Here is a 14,274-nt window from a genome sequence, read left to right on the forward strand (position 1 = left end):
AAGACTTCTGATTTTGGCAAGTAAAAATCTGTTTAAGCTCAGACAAGCTTCTCTGTTCTTTCACATGTTTAAGCACTAAAGTTTCTATATACAGAGAGCTGGAATAGTGAATGGTCTTCCCTTGACAAGTTATTCTAATAGAAGAGATTTAATTGTAACCTTTTCACTCTTTCCAATTTTTCCAGATTTATTTTTTTAAGCCAACAAACAAGGCGGGGTGGGATGGGGGACTGCTTTTTACCAATTTTTCCAAGGTGTTTTTCTGAGTCTTCATATCTCTAGTCCAGTGTTTCTCAGCCTTGGGAACTTTAAGATGTGTGGACTTCAACTCCCAGAATTCCCCAGCCAGCCATGCTGGCTAGAGAATTCTGGGAGTTGAAGTCCACACATCTTAAAGTTCCTAAGGCTGAGAAACACTGCTCTGGTCCCTAACTGTTGTAGCTCTCAAGTGCCAATTTGTGTTTAAGCAGTGATTAGAATAGAATCAAGAACCAGTTCAGTGTAGTGGTTAAGGCATCAGGCTAGAAACCGGGAGGCCATGAGTTCTAGCCCCACCTTAAGCACAAAGCCAGCTGGGTGACCTTGGGCCAGTCCCTCTCTCTCAGCCCAAGAGCCAATCAGGCGTGGTATGAGAGTTCTAGTCCCGCCTTAGGCACGAAGCCAGCTGGGTGACCTTGGGCCAGTCCCTCTCTCTCAGCCCAAGAGCCAATCAGGCGTGGTATGAGAGTTCTAGTCCCGCCTTAGGCATGAAGCCAGCTGGGTGACCTTGGGCCAGTCCCTCTCTCTCAGCCCAAGAGCCAATCAGGCGTGGTATGAGAGTTCTAGTCCTGCCTTAGGCACGAAGCCAGCTGGGTGACCTTGGGCCAGTCATTCTCTCTCAGCCCTAGGAAGGAGGCAATGGCAAACCACTTCTGAAAAACCTTGCCAAGACAACTGCAGGGACTTGTCCAGGCAGTCTCCGAGAGTCAGACACGATTGAACGGATTAAAAAAAAAGAATAGAATCAGGAATAGGCATGGATTGGATATGTTCTTCCTTTCTTTAGTGGCTCTTCAGAGTGAGAGAATGAATGCCATCAATGCGCAGGGACAGATGCCTCTAAATTATTGTTTATTTCTTCTTAGGGCTTCACGCGAGGAACAAGCAATTCAAATGAAGAAATCATCCTTCTGGAAAATGTAGGTGCTGCCTAAGAACTACTTCAGTAGTGGAAGCTTAGTTGTGTCGTGATTCTGCCATGGAGTGTTCAGCTGCGGGTACCCAACTTAGCATCATCTTTTCCTTTTGGAACAAAGAACATTTCTAGGTCTCCTGGGTGCAAGCATTGACTCGAAAGCGTGTGGGAGGACAATGCCTAGGGATATTTCAGAAGCTGTAGCTTAAGATTTCTAGCTAGGCAGCCTCAACCGCTATTTATTGTTAGATCCTGGAACAGAAAGGGAATAAAACTTCGCAGGCAACAATCTCCATGCTTCTGTTTGTTTGGTCAGGTCACCAAGGTCTTCCGCTAACCATACTGGTTTCCTTCCACCCCCACCCCGGCAGCTTTGATCATCTATTCAGCCCATCAGATTCTCCGGAGGGCACGACTGCCTCCCCTCTGCCCCCAAGGAAGGCCCGGCCCAGCCCCAGCAGCCGCAGAGATTTGGGACGGAACACCCTGAGGTTCATCCCAAGGGCAGCCTCTCCCACTGAGTAAGTTTACAAGACAGTAGACCCAACTTCTCAATTCCTCTTACCAGGAATCCTTGGGAACACGATGCAAGTGTGTTTGGCTACGTTTTTGCCACTAATCTGCCCTGCTCAATTTTGCTTGCACCGTTTGCTCACAGCAGTTGCAGAGTCTCAGTGGATTGTGGTTCTTTTGTTTCCGTTCCTTTGGGGTAGAAATCTTTCTTCTCCCCTGTTAACCTAAACATCTTCTTTTCCCCCTTCCTTGGAGTGATGCTGTGAGTCCTCGATGCAGGTGTGCACCTTCCACCAGTATCCTACGAGCTTGTCTGCTTTGTAATGGATTGGATTGTTCATCCGTTTAACACAGGGCTGACGGCTCCCCGCAGCAGAAGCGGCGAGAACTGTACTGTGAGATCCGCTCACACATCTGGCAGGAGCATGGCCGGGCACAGATCCATGGGTGGAGCCAGCCACCTTCACTTCAGGTGAGCATTTTTGGCATGCACATTGGGATTTGAGGTTACCTTACCTACATAAATCCCATGTTGAGACACTAGTCCTCATGAATTAATGCTTTTAATGTGATCTTAGCTGGATGGAGAAAAACACAAGTTGTTGTTATTGAAATGTACATGCTGCCCAACTCCCAGCAACTCTGGGCAGTTTATCCATTGTTTTAAAAAAAAAAGGATAAAAATGAAGAGTAAAGACAGCAAGAACAGCAGAACAGGACGGGAACGAAGAAAAACAGCCCACCCAAATTAAAGGGGGCTTCAGTCACCCTCATCAAAGGCCTGGGAGAAGAGGACTATTACATGTGCGTTTTATCACTCCCGAAATGGGCAACGGACTGGCATCCACATGGAAAACCAATCCACGGCATTTGATCCTCTGAATTAATGAGGGCGGGCCTGGTGTCTTAACTTTTCAACTTTTTCTTACCCAGTAAAAAAAAGGTTCTGTCCCCAGTTGGGACCTCTTAACATTTCAAACTGAGTTTCTGCCCATTAATATGGGGTTAACATTTTGCTGCAGGGCCACGGCTCACCTTCAGCAAGTACTGATGTACCTGTTCTTGCGCAGCTGCGGATGCTGGACCAGAAGGACCCCAGTACCAAGGTGATGAAGCAGGCTGTCTCCAAATCCTGAACAGCTGAGGGCTGCTTTTCTTTCTCCCAAATGAGAAAGGGAAGGCCAACTTAAGTAAATCCTAATAAAACTAGTATGATTCCACAGCCTGCAAATAAAAGAGAGTTGTGGTAAAGGCTGTAGGAGCAAAACTGGAGAAGCCAGAGCAGAGACCAGTGCAGAGAAATTGGGGGCAGGCCAATCTGTGGTGGGGCTGGTTTGGATGAATCAGTCACTTCTGGTTCCGGAGGGTTACCACCCCGGTCAAGATTGAGTGGAAAGGAGGCAAAGTGGACCAGAGAAATCTCAGGTCAGAGATTCCAGGCAGCCTCCTACAGACTCAGAGGAAACTTTTCATTTCTCTGGTGCCTCTCTTGGATGATCTGATTTGGGAACTCCTGCAGCAAACACTTCTGAGTGCAGGTCAGATGAATATTCTGCATCAATATTCTAGCAAAAGGATGGATGGATATCAAGATCACGTTTGCTTCCCTCTTATTGCAGCTCTGGTGTGCTGCAGCATCTGTTGGGCTGGAGCCTCGAGAAACAGCACAGATTGTAAGCACCGACTGATTTCTGTCCTTGCTCCCTTGTAGATTTGCACAACACAGCCCCTGTCACACTTGGGATTTCTTTATGCTGGCCTTCTGTTTGGGAGTCATTTGTACCCTTAAATCCAGCCTACCCTGAATCTTCTGGGTGGGTTGGAACCGCAACTCCCAGAATTCCCTAGCCAGCAAGGCAGCTGAGAATTATGGGAATGATGGGAGATGTCATCCTAATATAACTGGAATGGCGCCAAGATGGAGAGTGGCTGTCCTTCCCTTTCCCATCTACAACTCTATTATTGGATGGTATAAATTCTTGTTACTGGACAACTCAGGCCTTGAGAAGTTACATTTTCAAGTGATAGTTATTATATGTTTTTACCTGAGCAAGCGCATGTTGTGGCACAGAAGAACCCAAATGAGGGCTGGACAGTTAGAAAAAATGTTTTTCCAGTTTGTGTAAGCTTTCTTGCCAGCCTGCCTAAGATTTCAGATTGAGAGCTGCAGGTGGTTGGTGGCTCAAAGATGGGAATGGTGCTTTATGAATGCCTGGCTTTTCCTGACCCTGCTCTTCATTTCCTTTCAGGCTAACCCCCATTGTTGCTCCACTGGCAGCTCTCAGCTGTGGGTAGCTGCTGGGACCCACTCGGCTAGTGAAGTTACACTCTTCGATGCCCCCAACACTAATCAGCTCCTAGAACATTTTGTGCTGCCTGGAAGTCACGTCCTCTCCATTGCTTGTGTTCCTGGTCAGTGAGAAGAAGGACGGGGGGACATTTGGGAGGTGGGATCTGACAAACTTTCCTAAGGAGCAGGGAGAACAATCCAGGATTCTGTTGCCCGAAGACCCAGGAGTGGGAGATTTTCTGTGAAGGGTGAGGTTATGAAACCCTGGGTAGATAGGCCAAAGCTTTAAGCCATGTTTTGATGAAGAGTTCCGGGAATGGGATTTAATGGAAAAATCAACTTGATTTGGGGAAGGTTTGTGGGGAATGTAAGGGGTGTAATGGGTACCAGTATACTAAGGCATCCTTTTCACTCTCACTCTCACTCCCACTCCCACTCCCACTCCCACTCCAAGTTTGATTCTACCCACACTGGGGATAGTCTAGGAGCTACAAAAGTTTGGCATGAGTTGCAGACATCCCTTGAGAGGTGGGCGGGTCTATCCTCATAGGAAGAATCTCTCCAGGTTTGCACAGTACGCTTAACTTGTTTTCTGGATTTTCACTAACTAACCAAAGGGGATGGGTTTGCAAAACATGCTAAGCCATGGCCAAACCAAGGTTAAAATAAACTAAACTTAGTGTATTGTACAGTTGGTCTTTAGGTGATCTGGTTGAGCCTGTCATGCAAACTCAGCCAAAGGCTCCAGTCTGTGTGCAACCTGCAGTTATTTAACATGGCACAATAACTGGATGGACATACGTGTTTTGAATACATTGGTTGATTGGCTTTGAGGTCTGAGTTTAGAGTACAAGAGGTCCTGGTTTCAAATCTCAGGCTAACCTACTTTTGAAGGAAACTCGCTCAGCCACGGAACCTGAAAACCTGGAGAACTGCTGTTAATCCGTGTTGACAGTACTTGGCCATGTGAACTTAGTCTAAGAAAGGCTCCTATACAAAAGGAGTCTAAGGCTTTCTTCCAAAGAGACTTTTCTAGATAGATTCCTTCATCATTCAGCGCTTTGTGGAATTTTGATATTTATTCCCAAACTCAGGAATGTATTCATGTCCCTGATAAAGAGAATGGCCTAGGAGTCGAAGTCCGCACATCTTAAAATTGCTGGGGTTGGGAAACACTGGTCTAGTTGCTTTGAAGGAGTCTCAAACTGGCTGTGAGATTTCAAAGCAAGGTCCCAATTTGTTTTGGGTTCCTGATAGATATGCTTCGCTTTCCCTAATGTTGCCTTCCCTCTTTTTCAATAGGCCTGACAGCACCTGTTGGTGAAAACCCAGTGGCAGAGCCAGAGATCCTTGAAGACCCCTTGGCACCCAGATCCGACAGCCACGAAGAAGCAAGGGAAATGGAGGCAATTGGCACAGAACCCACTGTCTGGATTGGGACCCAGGAGGGCTGGTAACTGAGACCAAAGTGGGGAAGAAATGAGTGTGTCCTGCATGGTCTGCCCATGCTTAGCTGCTTCAGACAGCCTCTGGCTCTCCCTGTCCTCCTCCTCTCCTCCTACCAAACTCTTCTGGTTGCCACTGTTAGATACTAATGGTCCAGCTGCCATCCTGGGGAGAAGATGAAACTCACCTTGCTTTTACACTGGATATGCCAATAGTGTAAAGGCAAGGTGATAGCAGAGACCTCAATGCTGTCTGCCACATGCGAACAGCTGGTGAGTGGGGAGCTAGGAGTCCCAGCTGAAGCTGGTACTGTGCCGGTGGCAGTTGGGAGGAGGGTCTGGTAATTCTGTTGGGTATTTCTCTCCTCTTCATTCTGCTGTTTCTTTCTGCTTTGCAGTATCTATATTCATCATGCTGCGACTGACTGGCGACGCTGCCGAGGCAAAGCATGTTTGAAGGAGGCTGTCCATTGTATTGTGTGAGTATGCAGCCTTTGCCACATGGCTGTAAGTTGAGCAGGCCCCACTGAGTTCCTGGTAGAAGCTGCCCGCCTTCCCATTCTAGTGCTGTTGAAACATTCCTTTGTCTCATTCTGCCCTGTCTGTTCCAGGCATACCCAAGGCTGTGTTGCAGCTGCTCTTGCTGATGGATCTGTGGCTGTATTCCGTCGGAATGCAGGTGTGGAATATGCCTCCTGCCTGAATTCCTTCCCTCCCCATTTCCCCCCTGGTTGGGAGCTTCTCATTAATTTCTTGGTAAGAGAGATTGTATGGAGGCTAGGAAGGTAACAGAATGGTAAATAGTCATAAATAATCAAGAGACAGAAGATGAATCTATTGGCAGCCTAACTTATAAACAGCAGCTCAGCCCAGGTAGCAGGAAATCTGGAAAGAAGCATTTCAAAGAGATTCTGCCTTAATGAACTTATTGTAGACGAGGGTTGGAAATTCTCCTGCCGTTTCCACAATTCTGTAATTACCCAAAGACTAGCAGTAAAGATACTTCACTGAAGTCTGTGTAGATCTTGCTTCCTTGATCTTACCCAGCTGTGTGGGGCTTGACGCTTGTCTTCTCGTAGATCGAAACTGGGATCTGCGCTCCCCACGCCTCGTTGAATTGGGAAGGCCACGGCGCTCTATTCGTTGCACCATCCCTGTGTTTAATTGGCTCTGGTGCGGTTACGGAAATCGAATCTACGTGCTGGATCTTCGTACTGCTCGCATTCAGGTGAGCCTGTTGGGATGTGCGGCAGTTATTGGAAGCCTTGGAAACCAGGAAGCTTACAGTGAAAGACTCAGATGGGGCTGGGACAGACTCAGTTGGCTGGAATCCATTGCATCTAAATTCTTAGCAGATTCCATGCTTCTCTTGGATTTTCAGACATTTTTAGTTTTTTAACTTACTTTTCACAACATTTGGGACTTGGTGGGTACTGTCTAGCAGCTTCCAATTGCCATCTCCCAGTGCAAACAAAGGATGAATTGCTGAGATCAGTTTTGCAATAATATAGCTCACATATAAAGTCCAAGACCTTGGACAAAGAAGGATCACAACAGTCTTCTAGAACCTGGTGTCCTCCAGATATGTTACCAGTGGCTGAGCATGATGGGAGTTGTCCCCACACTGGGAGAATACCAGTTTGGGAAAGGCTGGCCAACCTTGTGAAAGGGCTTTAAGCCAGTGGCAAGGCAGGTAAGGAAAATGCCATACTGGATATTATGCCTGATACTATGGATAACCAAAAGCCATCAATGTAGACCAGATTTGCGCAGCCTTTTTGAGCTAAGGATTTTTTAAAAAGCTAAACTAATTAAATGAAGAGAAGTATAGATGTGTACAACAGTATTAACAAAACAATGTAACTTCAAAATTAATGCAGGAAAACAATTGATTGCCAGACCAATTATAATTGGAATTCTGGGTGTAATGCCAAAGAGTTCCCCAAATATTTAGAAATTTTAAACTTAACGGACTTGGCACCACTAAGTTTGCAGAATGAATGAATGAATGAATGGATGAATGTACCCTAACTGGAACAGCATACATTTTACAGCAATACCGCCATGATTCTTAGATCCTTGGCTAGGAATTGAATTATTGGAGGTGCCATCAAGTCAGTGTCAACTCCTAGCGACCACATACCTAGACTTTCTCCAGAATGATCTGTCCTCAACCTGATCTTTTAGGTCTCTCTTTAATAATGCCCTAGAAAATTATGTTCTTTAGTTATATTGACCATATTGCTTGAAAGTCTTCCTTTTGCTTTGTCAGAAAAAAAAAAACCCAACTAGTTCAGAAGTTGACAAATATTGACAAACAGCCCATCCCCAACTCATATACAGGTAGTCCTTGACTTACGACTATTAGTTTAGTGACTGTTCAAAGTTACGATGGCACTGAAAAAAGTGACTTATGACCAGTCCTCACACTTACAACCGTTGCAGCATCCCTGAGGTCATGTGTTCAAAATTCAGGCAACTGGCATGTATTTACAATGGTTGCAGCATCCTGGGGTCATGTGATCACCATTTGTGACCTTCCCAGCTGGCTTCTGACAAGCAAAGTAAATGGGGGAAGCTGGATTCATTGAACAACTACATGATTCACTGAAAAACCAGAATGATTCACTTAATGACCACAGCAAAAAAGGTTGTAAAATTAGGTGTGCTCACTTAATGACTGCCCCGTTTAGCAATGGAAGTTCCCGTCCCAGTTGTGGTTGTAAGTCGAGGACTACCTGTAAACATTGCTGCAGAATACATGTAGATTCCTCCTTCCAGTGTTGTGATTGTTCTTTTAGCCAGCTGTGAGCCAGATAGAATCCTGGAGTTGAAAAGGATCGTTTAGGTCAGTGTTTCTCAACCTTGGCAACTTTAAGATGTGTGGACTGGGGAATTCTGGGAGCTGCATGACATCAGGCCAGTGTAATGATTGCCTATTCTAATGTGCATCAGACTCATAAGCAGGGTTTCAAAGATATCTGATTTATTGAAGAATAGCATGCAGGGTCGGAAAGAAAGCTGAGAATGATGAAAGCGCGGCAAATTCAAACTAAAAACCCTCGGTGCAAACGAAATCCCTCCCCCCTTAGAATCTTCTCAAGTCCACAATCCCAGGTGCTCCTAACGGTTTCTGATGGTCTGCAGGAAAAGTCCTTGAACAGAGAAAATAACCCAAACACATTCCATTGTCCTGATTTCACATACAGAGCTTGGTACAAGGTCTCACAGCAGCTCCCTCCCAAACAGAAACGTGTGTCAGCGCCATGGCATGTGAAATGTTACGATGTATGAAATACATTGAAACAGCGAACATGACAGCCGGTCACTCTCAACCCCGAAACAGCATCCAGCTCTGCAACAGGCTGGCTGAAGAAGTTGCATTGTGCATTGATGTTTCCACTGTGTGATCCAGACAAGCAAAACTCAAAACAATCAGACCCTGCAGTCAAGTGGGACAAACACTAGGAAGAAGTTCTGCTGTAAAATTGTACCACAGAAATTTGGTATTTTTCCCTGAATTTCAGGAGTGATCTTGGGGTGTATCAGGCATACAAAAGGGCCCATGCCCAGCTGGCAGGCCATAGGCTCCCTGCACCCGTGCCAGAGAAAATTGGCGTTCCCCTCATTTGAATCTCATCCCTGCCACCAACTTTTTTTGTTCCCCCCAGCGGTACTTTGAAGTGACTTCGCACCCTGAAAGCCACGTCCGGCACATGGCAGCAGCTGGTGGTGGCGTCTGGGTTTCAGTCCGTCTGGAGACCACTCTGCGTCTTCTCCATGCAGAGACAGGACAGCCACTGCAGGAAGTGGAGCTGGGGCCCTTCATCAGCTGCATGCTTGGTGAGTGGCAAGTACCAGAGGGCACCAAGAGGCAGGGTAGTGGATACTGTGGAGGGTGGGAAGAAGTGGGCACGGCAGGGCATGGTCTACAAGCTGCCCTGGTGGCTGGAAGAATATGCAGGCCTGGATTAGAAGTTTTTACAGAAAGCTCCTTAGCTATTGTGGACTGCCATTTCTCAGATGGTCTGTTGTAGGCGGAGCTCCTAGACCAGAATTAGGTCCTTCAGACGTTCCCAGCATCTCTTCCCATGGCCCAAATTGTCTGGGACGGCTGGAAATTGTAAACTAGCAATACTTGGAGAGGCACAGGTTGCCTAGTCCCGTTCTTGTCATAAATCACGTGTGGGCCTAGACAGGAGTTCTGGTTTGAGATGCCCAGAGTCATTGGGAGTCAGGTGGCATATAAATTTAGATGATGATGATGATGATGATGATGATGCTCTTGTTATGAAGAATGGCCTTCCCCAGCTTGGCGCACAACTTCCAGAATTCCCAGTCATGATGACCTTTGGGGAAGATGTGCCTCAACACATCTGCAAAGCCCAGGTTGGGGAAAGCATGTATACAAGCTCACCCTTGCTTTTTCTTCCCCGTCCTCCAGGGCCCAGCAGTGTCAGCTTAGCCTTGAACATCTCAGCACTCGGCGCTTTTGGAAAGCGGCTGTGGGTTGGCACATCTGGTGGCACCATTATATCTGTGCCTTTTGTCTCTGGTAAGCATCCCTCTGGTTGTGAGAAAGTTCACAGCTGTGCCGCTTAGTTGGTGTGATGGTTTTTCCTGTTTCTCTGCAGAATTTTCTGAAAGCTTGAAGACTTCTGCCTCTGCTGGTATCCCTTACTGTGCTATGGAGCAAGCCCAGATCAGCTACCATGGGCACCGCGATGCTGTCCGCTTCTTTGTCTCTGTTCCAGGTAGTCTGCAAGAAACACTGGAAATCCGTTTCTTGATTTTTTTGGAGGATGAATTCTGGGCCAGGAAGGGCTACCCAGCCCTGCTAGAGTATGACAGGTTTCTTCCCTGAAATGTTTACAGATTTTCCTGGCATGGGAGGAACAACAGAGAAGGAGGAAGGAAGTGGGGGCTGTGATAAACCAGGCATTCATCTGAGCATCTTGGCTGGGAATTTTTAGAGTTTGGGACTGATTAGAGGCAGAAAATGCCAGATTGGGTGAGATTGGATTACAGGTAGTCCTTGCTGAACAACCACAATTAGGACCAGAATTCTGGCTGCTAAGCAAAGCAGTCATTAAGCGCATCCAACCCAATTTTACAAACTTTTTTGCGGTGGTCATTAAGCAAATCACCATGGGCGTTAAACGAACCAAGTGGTTATTAAGCGAATCATGCAGTTCCCCATTGATTTTGCTTGCCAGAAGCTGGGTAGGAAGGTCGAAAATGGTGATCACATGACCACGAGACACTGCAACAGTCATAAATGCAAACCAGTTGCCAAGCGCCTAAATTGTGATCACGTGACCACAAGGACGCTGCAATGGTTGTAAGTGTGAGGACCAGTGGTCAGTTTTTCAGCACTGTCGTAAGTCCAAACCATCACTAAATGAATGGTTAAGTGAGGACAACCTGTAATGTATTTTTAAAGTTTAAAGCAACGATTTATTTATTTATTTCTCACATTTCTGTACCACTCATCTCACAAGTGAATGAATATACATACATACATACATACATACATACCCCCAAAATTGGGCAGAACCTTTAAAATAGTAGCTATGTTTTAAATGAACTGCATGAAACTTCAGTGGTTGGCTAATATAATGTCTTGCATTGCATGACAGCAGACGATGTCTTTAATCGGTGTTAGCAAAGGGTGAAGATTCTGGGCCAAGAGAAGATGGGTTGTGTACCATTGTATAAGGGTTGCATCCTGATTTTCTATAATTCTGATTCATGGGTGGGGCAGCAGGAAATAGGAAACTGAACTGCCACTTATCTAAATTTGCTTTTTTTGTGGACTGTTTAGTTTATTTGTTTATTTTCGGCGCATCTGGGGCCACATATATAACAAGTTGCCAGATTGGCAGAGGCAACCAGAAAGTCCATATAGGTTAATTAGTGGGCCATTTCTCCTTTCTTTGCCATCCTGTTTCGGAGAAGTTTAACCTGCCTCATGGTGAATAGCCTGCATTTCCATGTTGGTTGCACAGAAGGTCACAGTCCCCTGTGGCCTTGAGAAAATGCAAGCTAATAATATATCTTTTCTGGCTAATAATATTTAATGGCCTTATTTACAAAACAGTTTTGATATACTGCCTTCATTAGCTTTTATTCCAGGGTTATTCACAATACAAATTTTTAAAAAAGCAATAAAAGAGCTAAAATCAATAAAACACCTAACCTAAATAACAATTAGAATGAGTAGGGTGAAACAATTCATTTGCAGTTTAAGTTTTACTTCCCCTCATTGCCTAAAATGCGACTCATTAAAATACATAGGAAAATAAAACATGTTAGCCAGAGCTCTTAAAATACAAGGCAAGTGGGTGCCTTATTTATTTATTTGGTTATAGACCAAAAGACAATCTATCCCATCACAGAGCAAGAAGACAATTTTAAAAAAAGAAAGGAATAGCTAATATAGATCATATAAATAGAGAAAACAACAGATAAAGAAATGGTAAAAATGGCTGGAAGAGAAAGGAGAATGGGAAAGGAAGGTATATGTGGGTGAGTCTAATCAAACCGGAATACCTAGGGTTGGATCAGAAGCCATTCCTGTCAAATCCATCCTCGTCTACATGCAACTGCAATGGGGCAGAATTTTGTGGCTTTTGGGGTGATCACACTGGACTGACCTCTCGAATAAAAAATATGATTTCGGATTGAGGCCAATCCAAATATCTGCTGATGAGAGAGATTTGTTCTAAACACCAGGGGTGATACTGAGGGAAGGAAGATGGGTGTCATTTTCTATTCCTATCCAGAACAGGCCTGGAAATCATCATCAACATCAATATCACCTCAGTTCTGGTGCTTTTGGGATACGTACAGCTCTGACCACATTTCATTATTCTAGGATACGTGGATCCATCGGCTTCAGAAAACCTCAAGGATTCGCATAGCCAAGAGAAACCAAGCCAGCCGTGCAGCTTGGTGCTAAGTGGCGGGGAAGGGTATATTAATCTCCGGCTAGGTAAGCAGGGATGGAGAAGCTGCAACGATCCAGAGGTGGCTCAGTTTCAACTCCAGCCACGCGGCCAATGGCAAGAGCTGCTGGGGAGTTGTGATCCAGCAATTAGCACGTCTGGGGAGGAAACAGGATTGGGATTTCTTCATAAAGAAGCGTCCTTCTTGGTCATGCTTGGGGTAGACCTGATCTCTTCTCATCTGGCCATTCTTTTCCTCCGTGTCCAGGAGACAACACAGATCAGCACTACGGTGACCTGCTACACCCAAACCCACGCCTCCGTCGAGCGGAACGAAGCCACCTCATCGTCTGGCAGGTGCAGGCCTGAGCTGGTGATGATGGGCCAGCACTTGGGACCTGTGCTTCCGCCTGGGAGGGAATGACAGAGCTGCCAGCTGTTGGCGCTGCCTTCCCGTCGCGGCTTCCTGTTCTCTTCCCTCGCTCAGGTCACCCCTCTCTAGGGTGTGCAGGGTTTTTACATTTTGAGACCGGTGATGGGAAAAAGCCAGCGGAGCGCTGGGGTCTGTTTGGTGAACAGGCTTGGTAAGGAGAGCTGCATCGGGTGCCTCCTCTGATTCCCCCCTTTGCTTTATACCACCATTTCCCTGCTTTCAAACTGGAATGATGTGTTGGGCAGTTCATCTGAATATAGACTGAACCCCTTCAAGTCCTGCTATTTTTGCTCATGCCACCCACTGTTTGCAAAGAATAATAACATACCTCTTGCTGGACAGGTGCTTGGGAGCGGAGAGCCATGCATTGTCTAGTACCAATGGGGACTGAAGGCAGGGCATCAGAATAATTGGAGCCCCAAATGCCAAAAACCAGGAAGCTGGAAAATGATCTGGAAGAGAAGCAGTACCCCCATTGGTTGAAGCGAAGGCCCTCTCCTTCTTTTCTGGCTCCCCCACTTGACTGTGATTGCAGGATGCTTTACTAGTTCTAGTGAATTTGGACTTTCTGGAGCACAACTGATGCATTACACAAAGAGACCTCAAGGGGGAGCTTCCTTGTCTTTGCTCTGCAATCACAACAGGGATTGGTCAGTTCTTCTCCGCCCCCTTCACCCCTTGGAGTTAACCAAATCCTGCCTGGAACTCTGAAATGATGGACACCACCGTGGTTTAATTCAGGACACCACCGTGGTTTAATTTCTCAGGGTTGCTGTATGATGTTTATTTAACTTGCCAGGGACTGAGTCCTTGGAAGGAACTCAGCATCTATCTTTGTGGGATGGTTTCTCAATAAAGCTATTGTTATTCTTATTCCTGCTGTTGCTGGTACTACTACTGCTATTACTATTCTGATCTTGATCATCCTCTTGTTTGCTCAGGAATTGCATTTGGAGGCTTTATCCAAGGCAGAAAATAACATTTCTCACAAAAAAGAGCAAGAGACCTCTTTATCTAAAGCAGTGTTTCTCAACCTTGGCAACTTTAAGACGTGTGGACTTCAACTCCGAGAATTCCCCAGCCAGCAAGAGGAATTCTGGGAGTTGAAGACCACACGTCTTAAAGTTGCCACGGTTGAGAAACATGGTCTAAAGCATTTGTGGTAGGCAGAACCATACCTGCATTTTTAAAGGAGTTTAGATTATCTTAATGTAATGCTGCAGTAACTTGCTATTTATCCAAGGAAAAATAAGCATATGATAAAGCTCAACCGTTAATGTCCATTTGCATTCAGCAGGCAGTTTTTATTCCATTAGGAAAAAATGAGTTGTAAAATAGCTTTCCGTTTGGCTGGACGACATATGTTCTGCTGCATAATACTTGTGCCTTTTGATGCTAGCAGCTGGAGGATTCCTGATGCCATTTGTTGTATCATTTCTATGGTTCCTACTGTTTTTTACTATTTAATTTTT

The 14,274-nt window shown here is 45.7% G+C and overlaps 1 protein-coding gene across 1 annotated transcript in view; it reads left to right on the forward strand.

The window, feature by feature from the left end:
- LOC134495695 (C-Jun-amino-terminal kinase-interacting protein 4-like) overlaps positions 1-13,675 on the forward strand; it is a 28,594-nt gene extending 14,919 nt beyond the window's left edge. Inside the window, exons 13-27 of the mRNA XM_063301282.1 lie at positions 1,125-1,178; positions 1,546-1,695; positions 2,042-2,159; positions 2,710-2,793; positions 3,307-3,360; positions 3,937-4,099; positions 5,280-5,430; positions 5,821-5,901; positions 6,034-6,101; positions 6,502-6,650; positions 9,094-9,265; positions 9,867-9,977; positions 10,057-10,176; positions 12,300-12,416; positions 12,638-13,675. Coding sequence (XP_063157352.1) covers positions 1,125-1,178; positions 1,546-1,695; positions 2,042-2,159; positions 2,710-2,793; positions 3,307-3,360; positions 3,937-4,099; positions 5,280-5,430; positions 5,821-5,901; positions 6,034-6,101; positions 6,502-6,650; positions 9,094-9,265; positions 9,867-9,977; positions 10,057-10,176; positions 12,300-12,416; positions 12,638-12,738 — 1,693 coding nt within the window. The 3' untranslated portion in view covers positions 12,739-13,675. The remainder of the gene's footprint in view (positions 1-1,124; positions 1,179-1,545; positions 1,696-2,041; positions 2,160-2,709; positions 2,794-3,306; positions 3,361-3,936; positions 4,100-5,279; positions 5,431-5,820; positions 5,902-6,033; positions 6,102-6,501; positions 6,651-9,093; positions 9,266-9,866; positions 9,978-10,056; positions 10,177-12,299; positions 12,417-12,637) is intronic.
- The last annotated feature ends 599 nt before the right edge of the window (positions 13,676-14,274 follow it).

Source organism: Candoia aspera, chromosome 4, assembly GCF_035149785.1.
Source record: "Candoia aspera isolate rCanAsp1 chromosome 4, rCanAsp1.hap2, whole genome shotgun sequence".
NCBI classification, from domain to species: Eukaryota; Metazoa; Chordata; class Lepidosauria; order Squamata; family Boidae; genus Candoia; species Candoia aspera.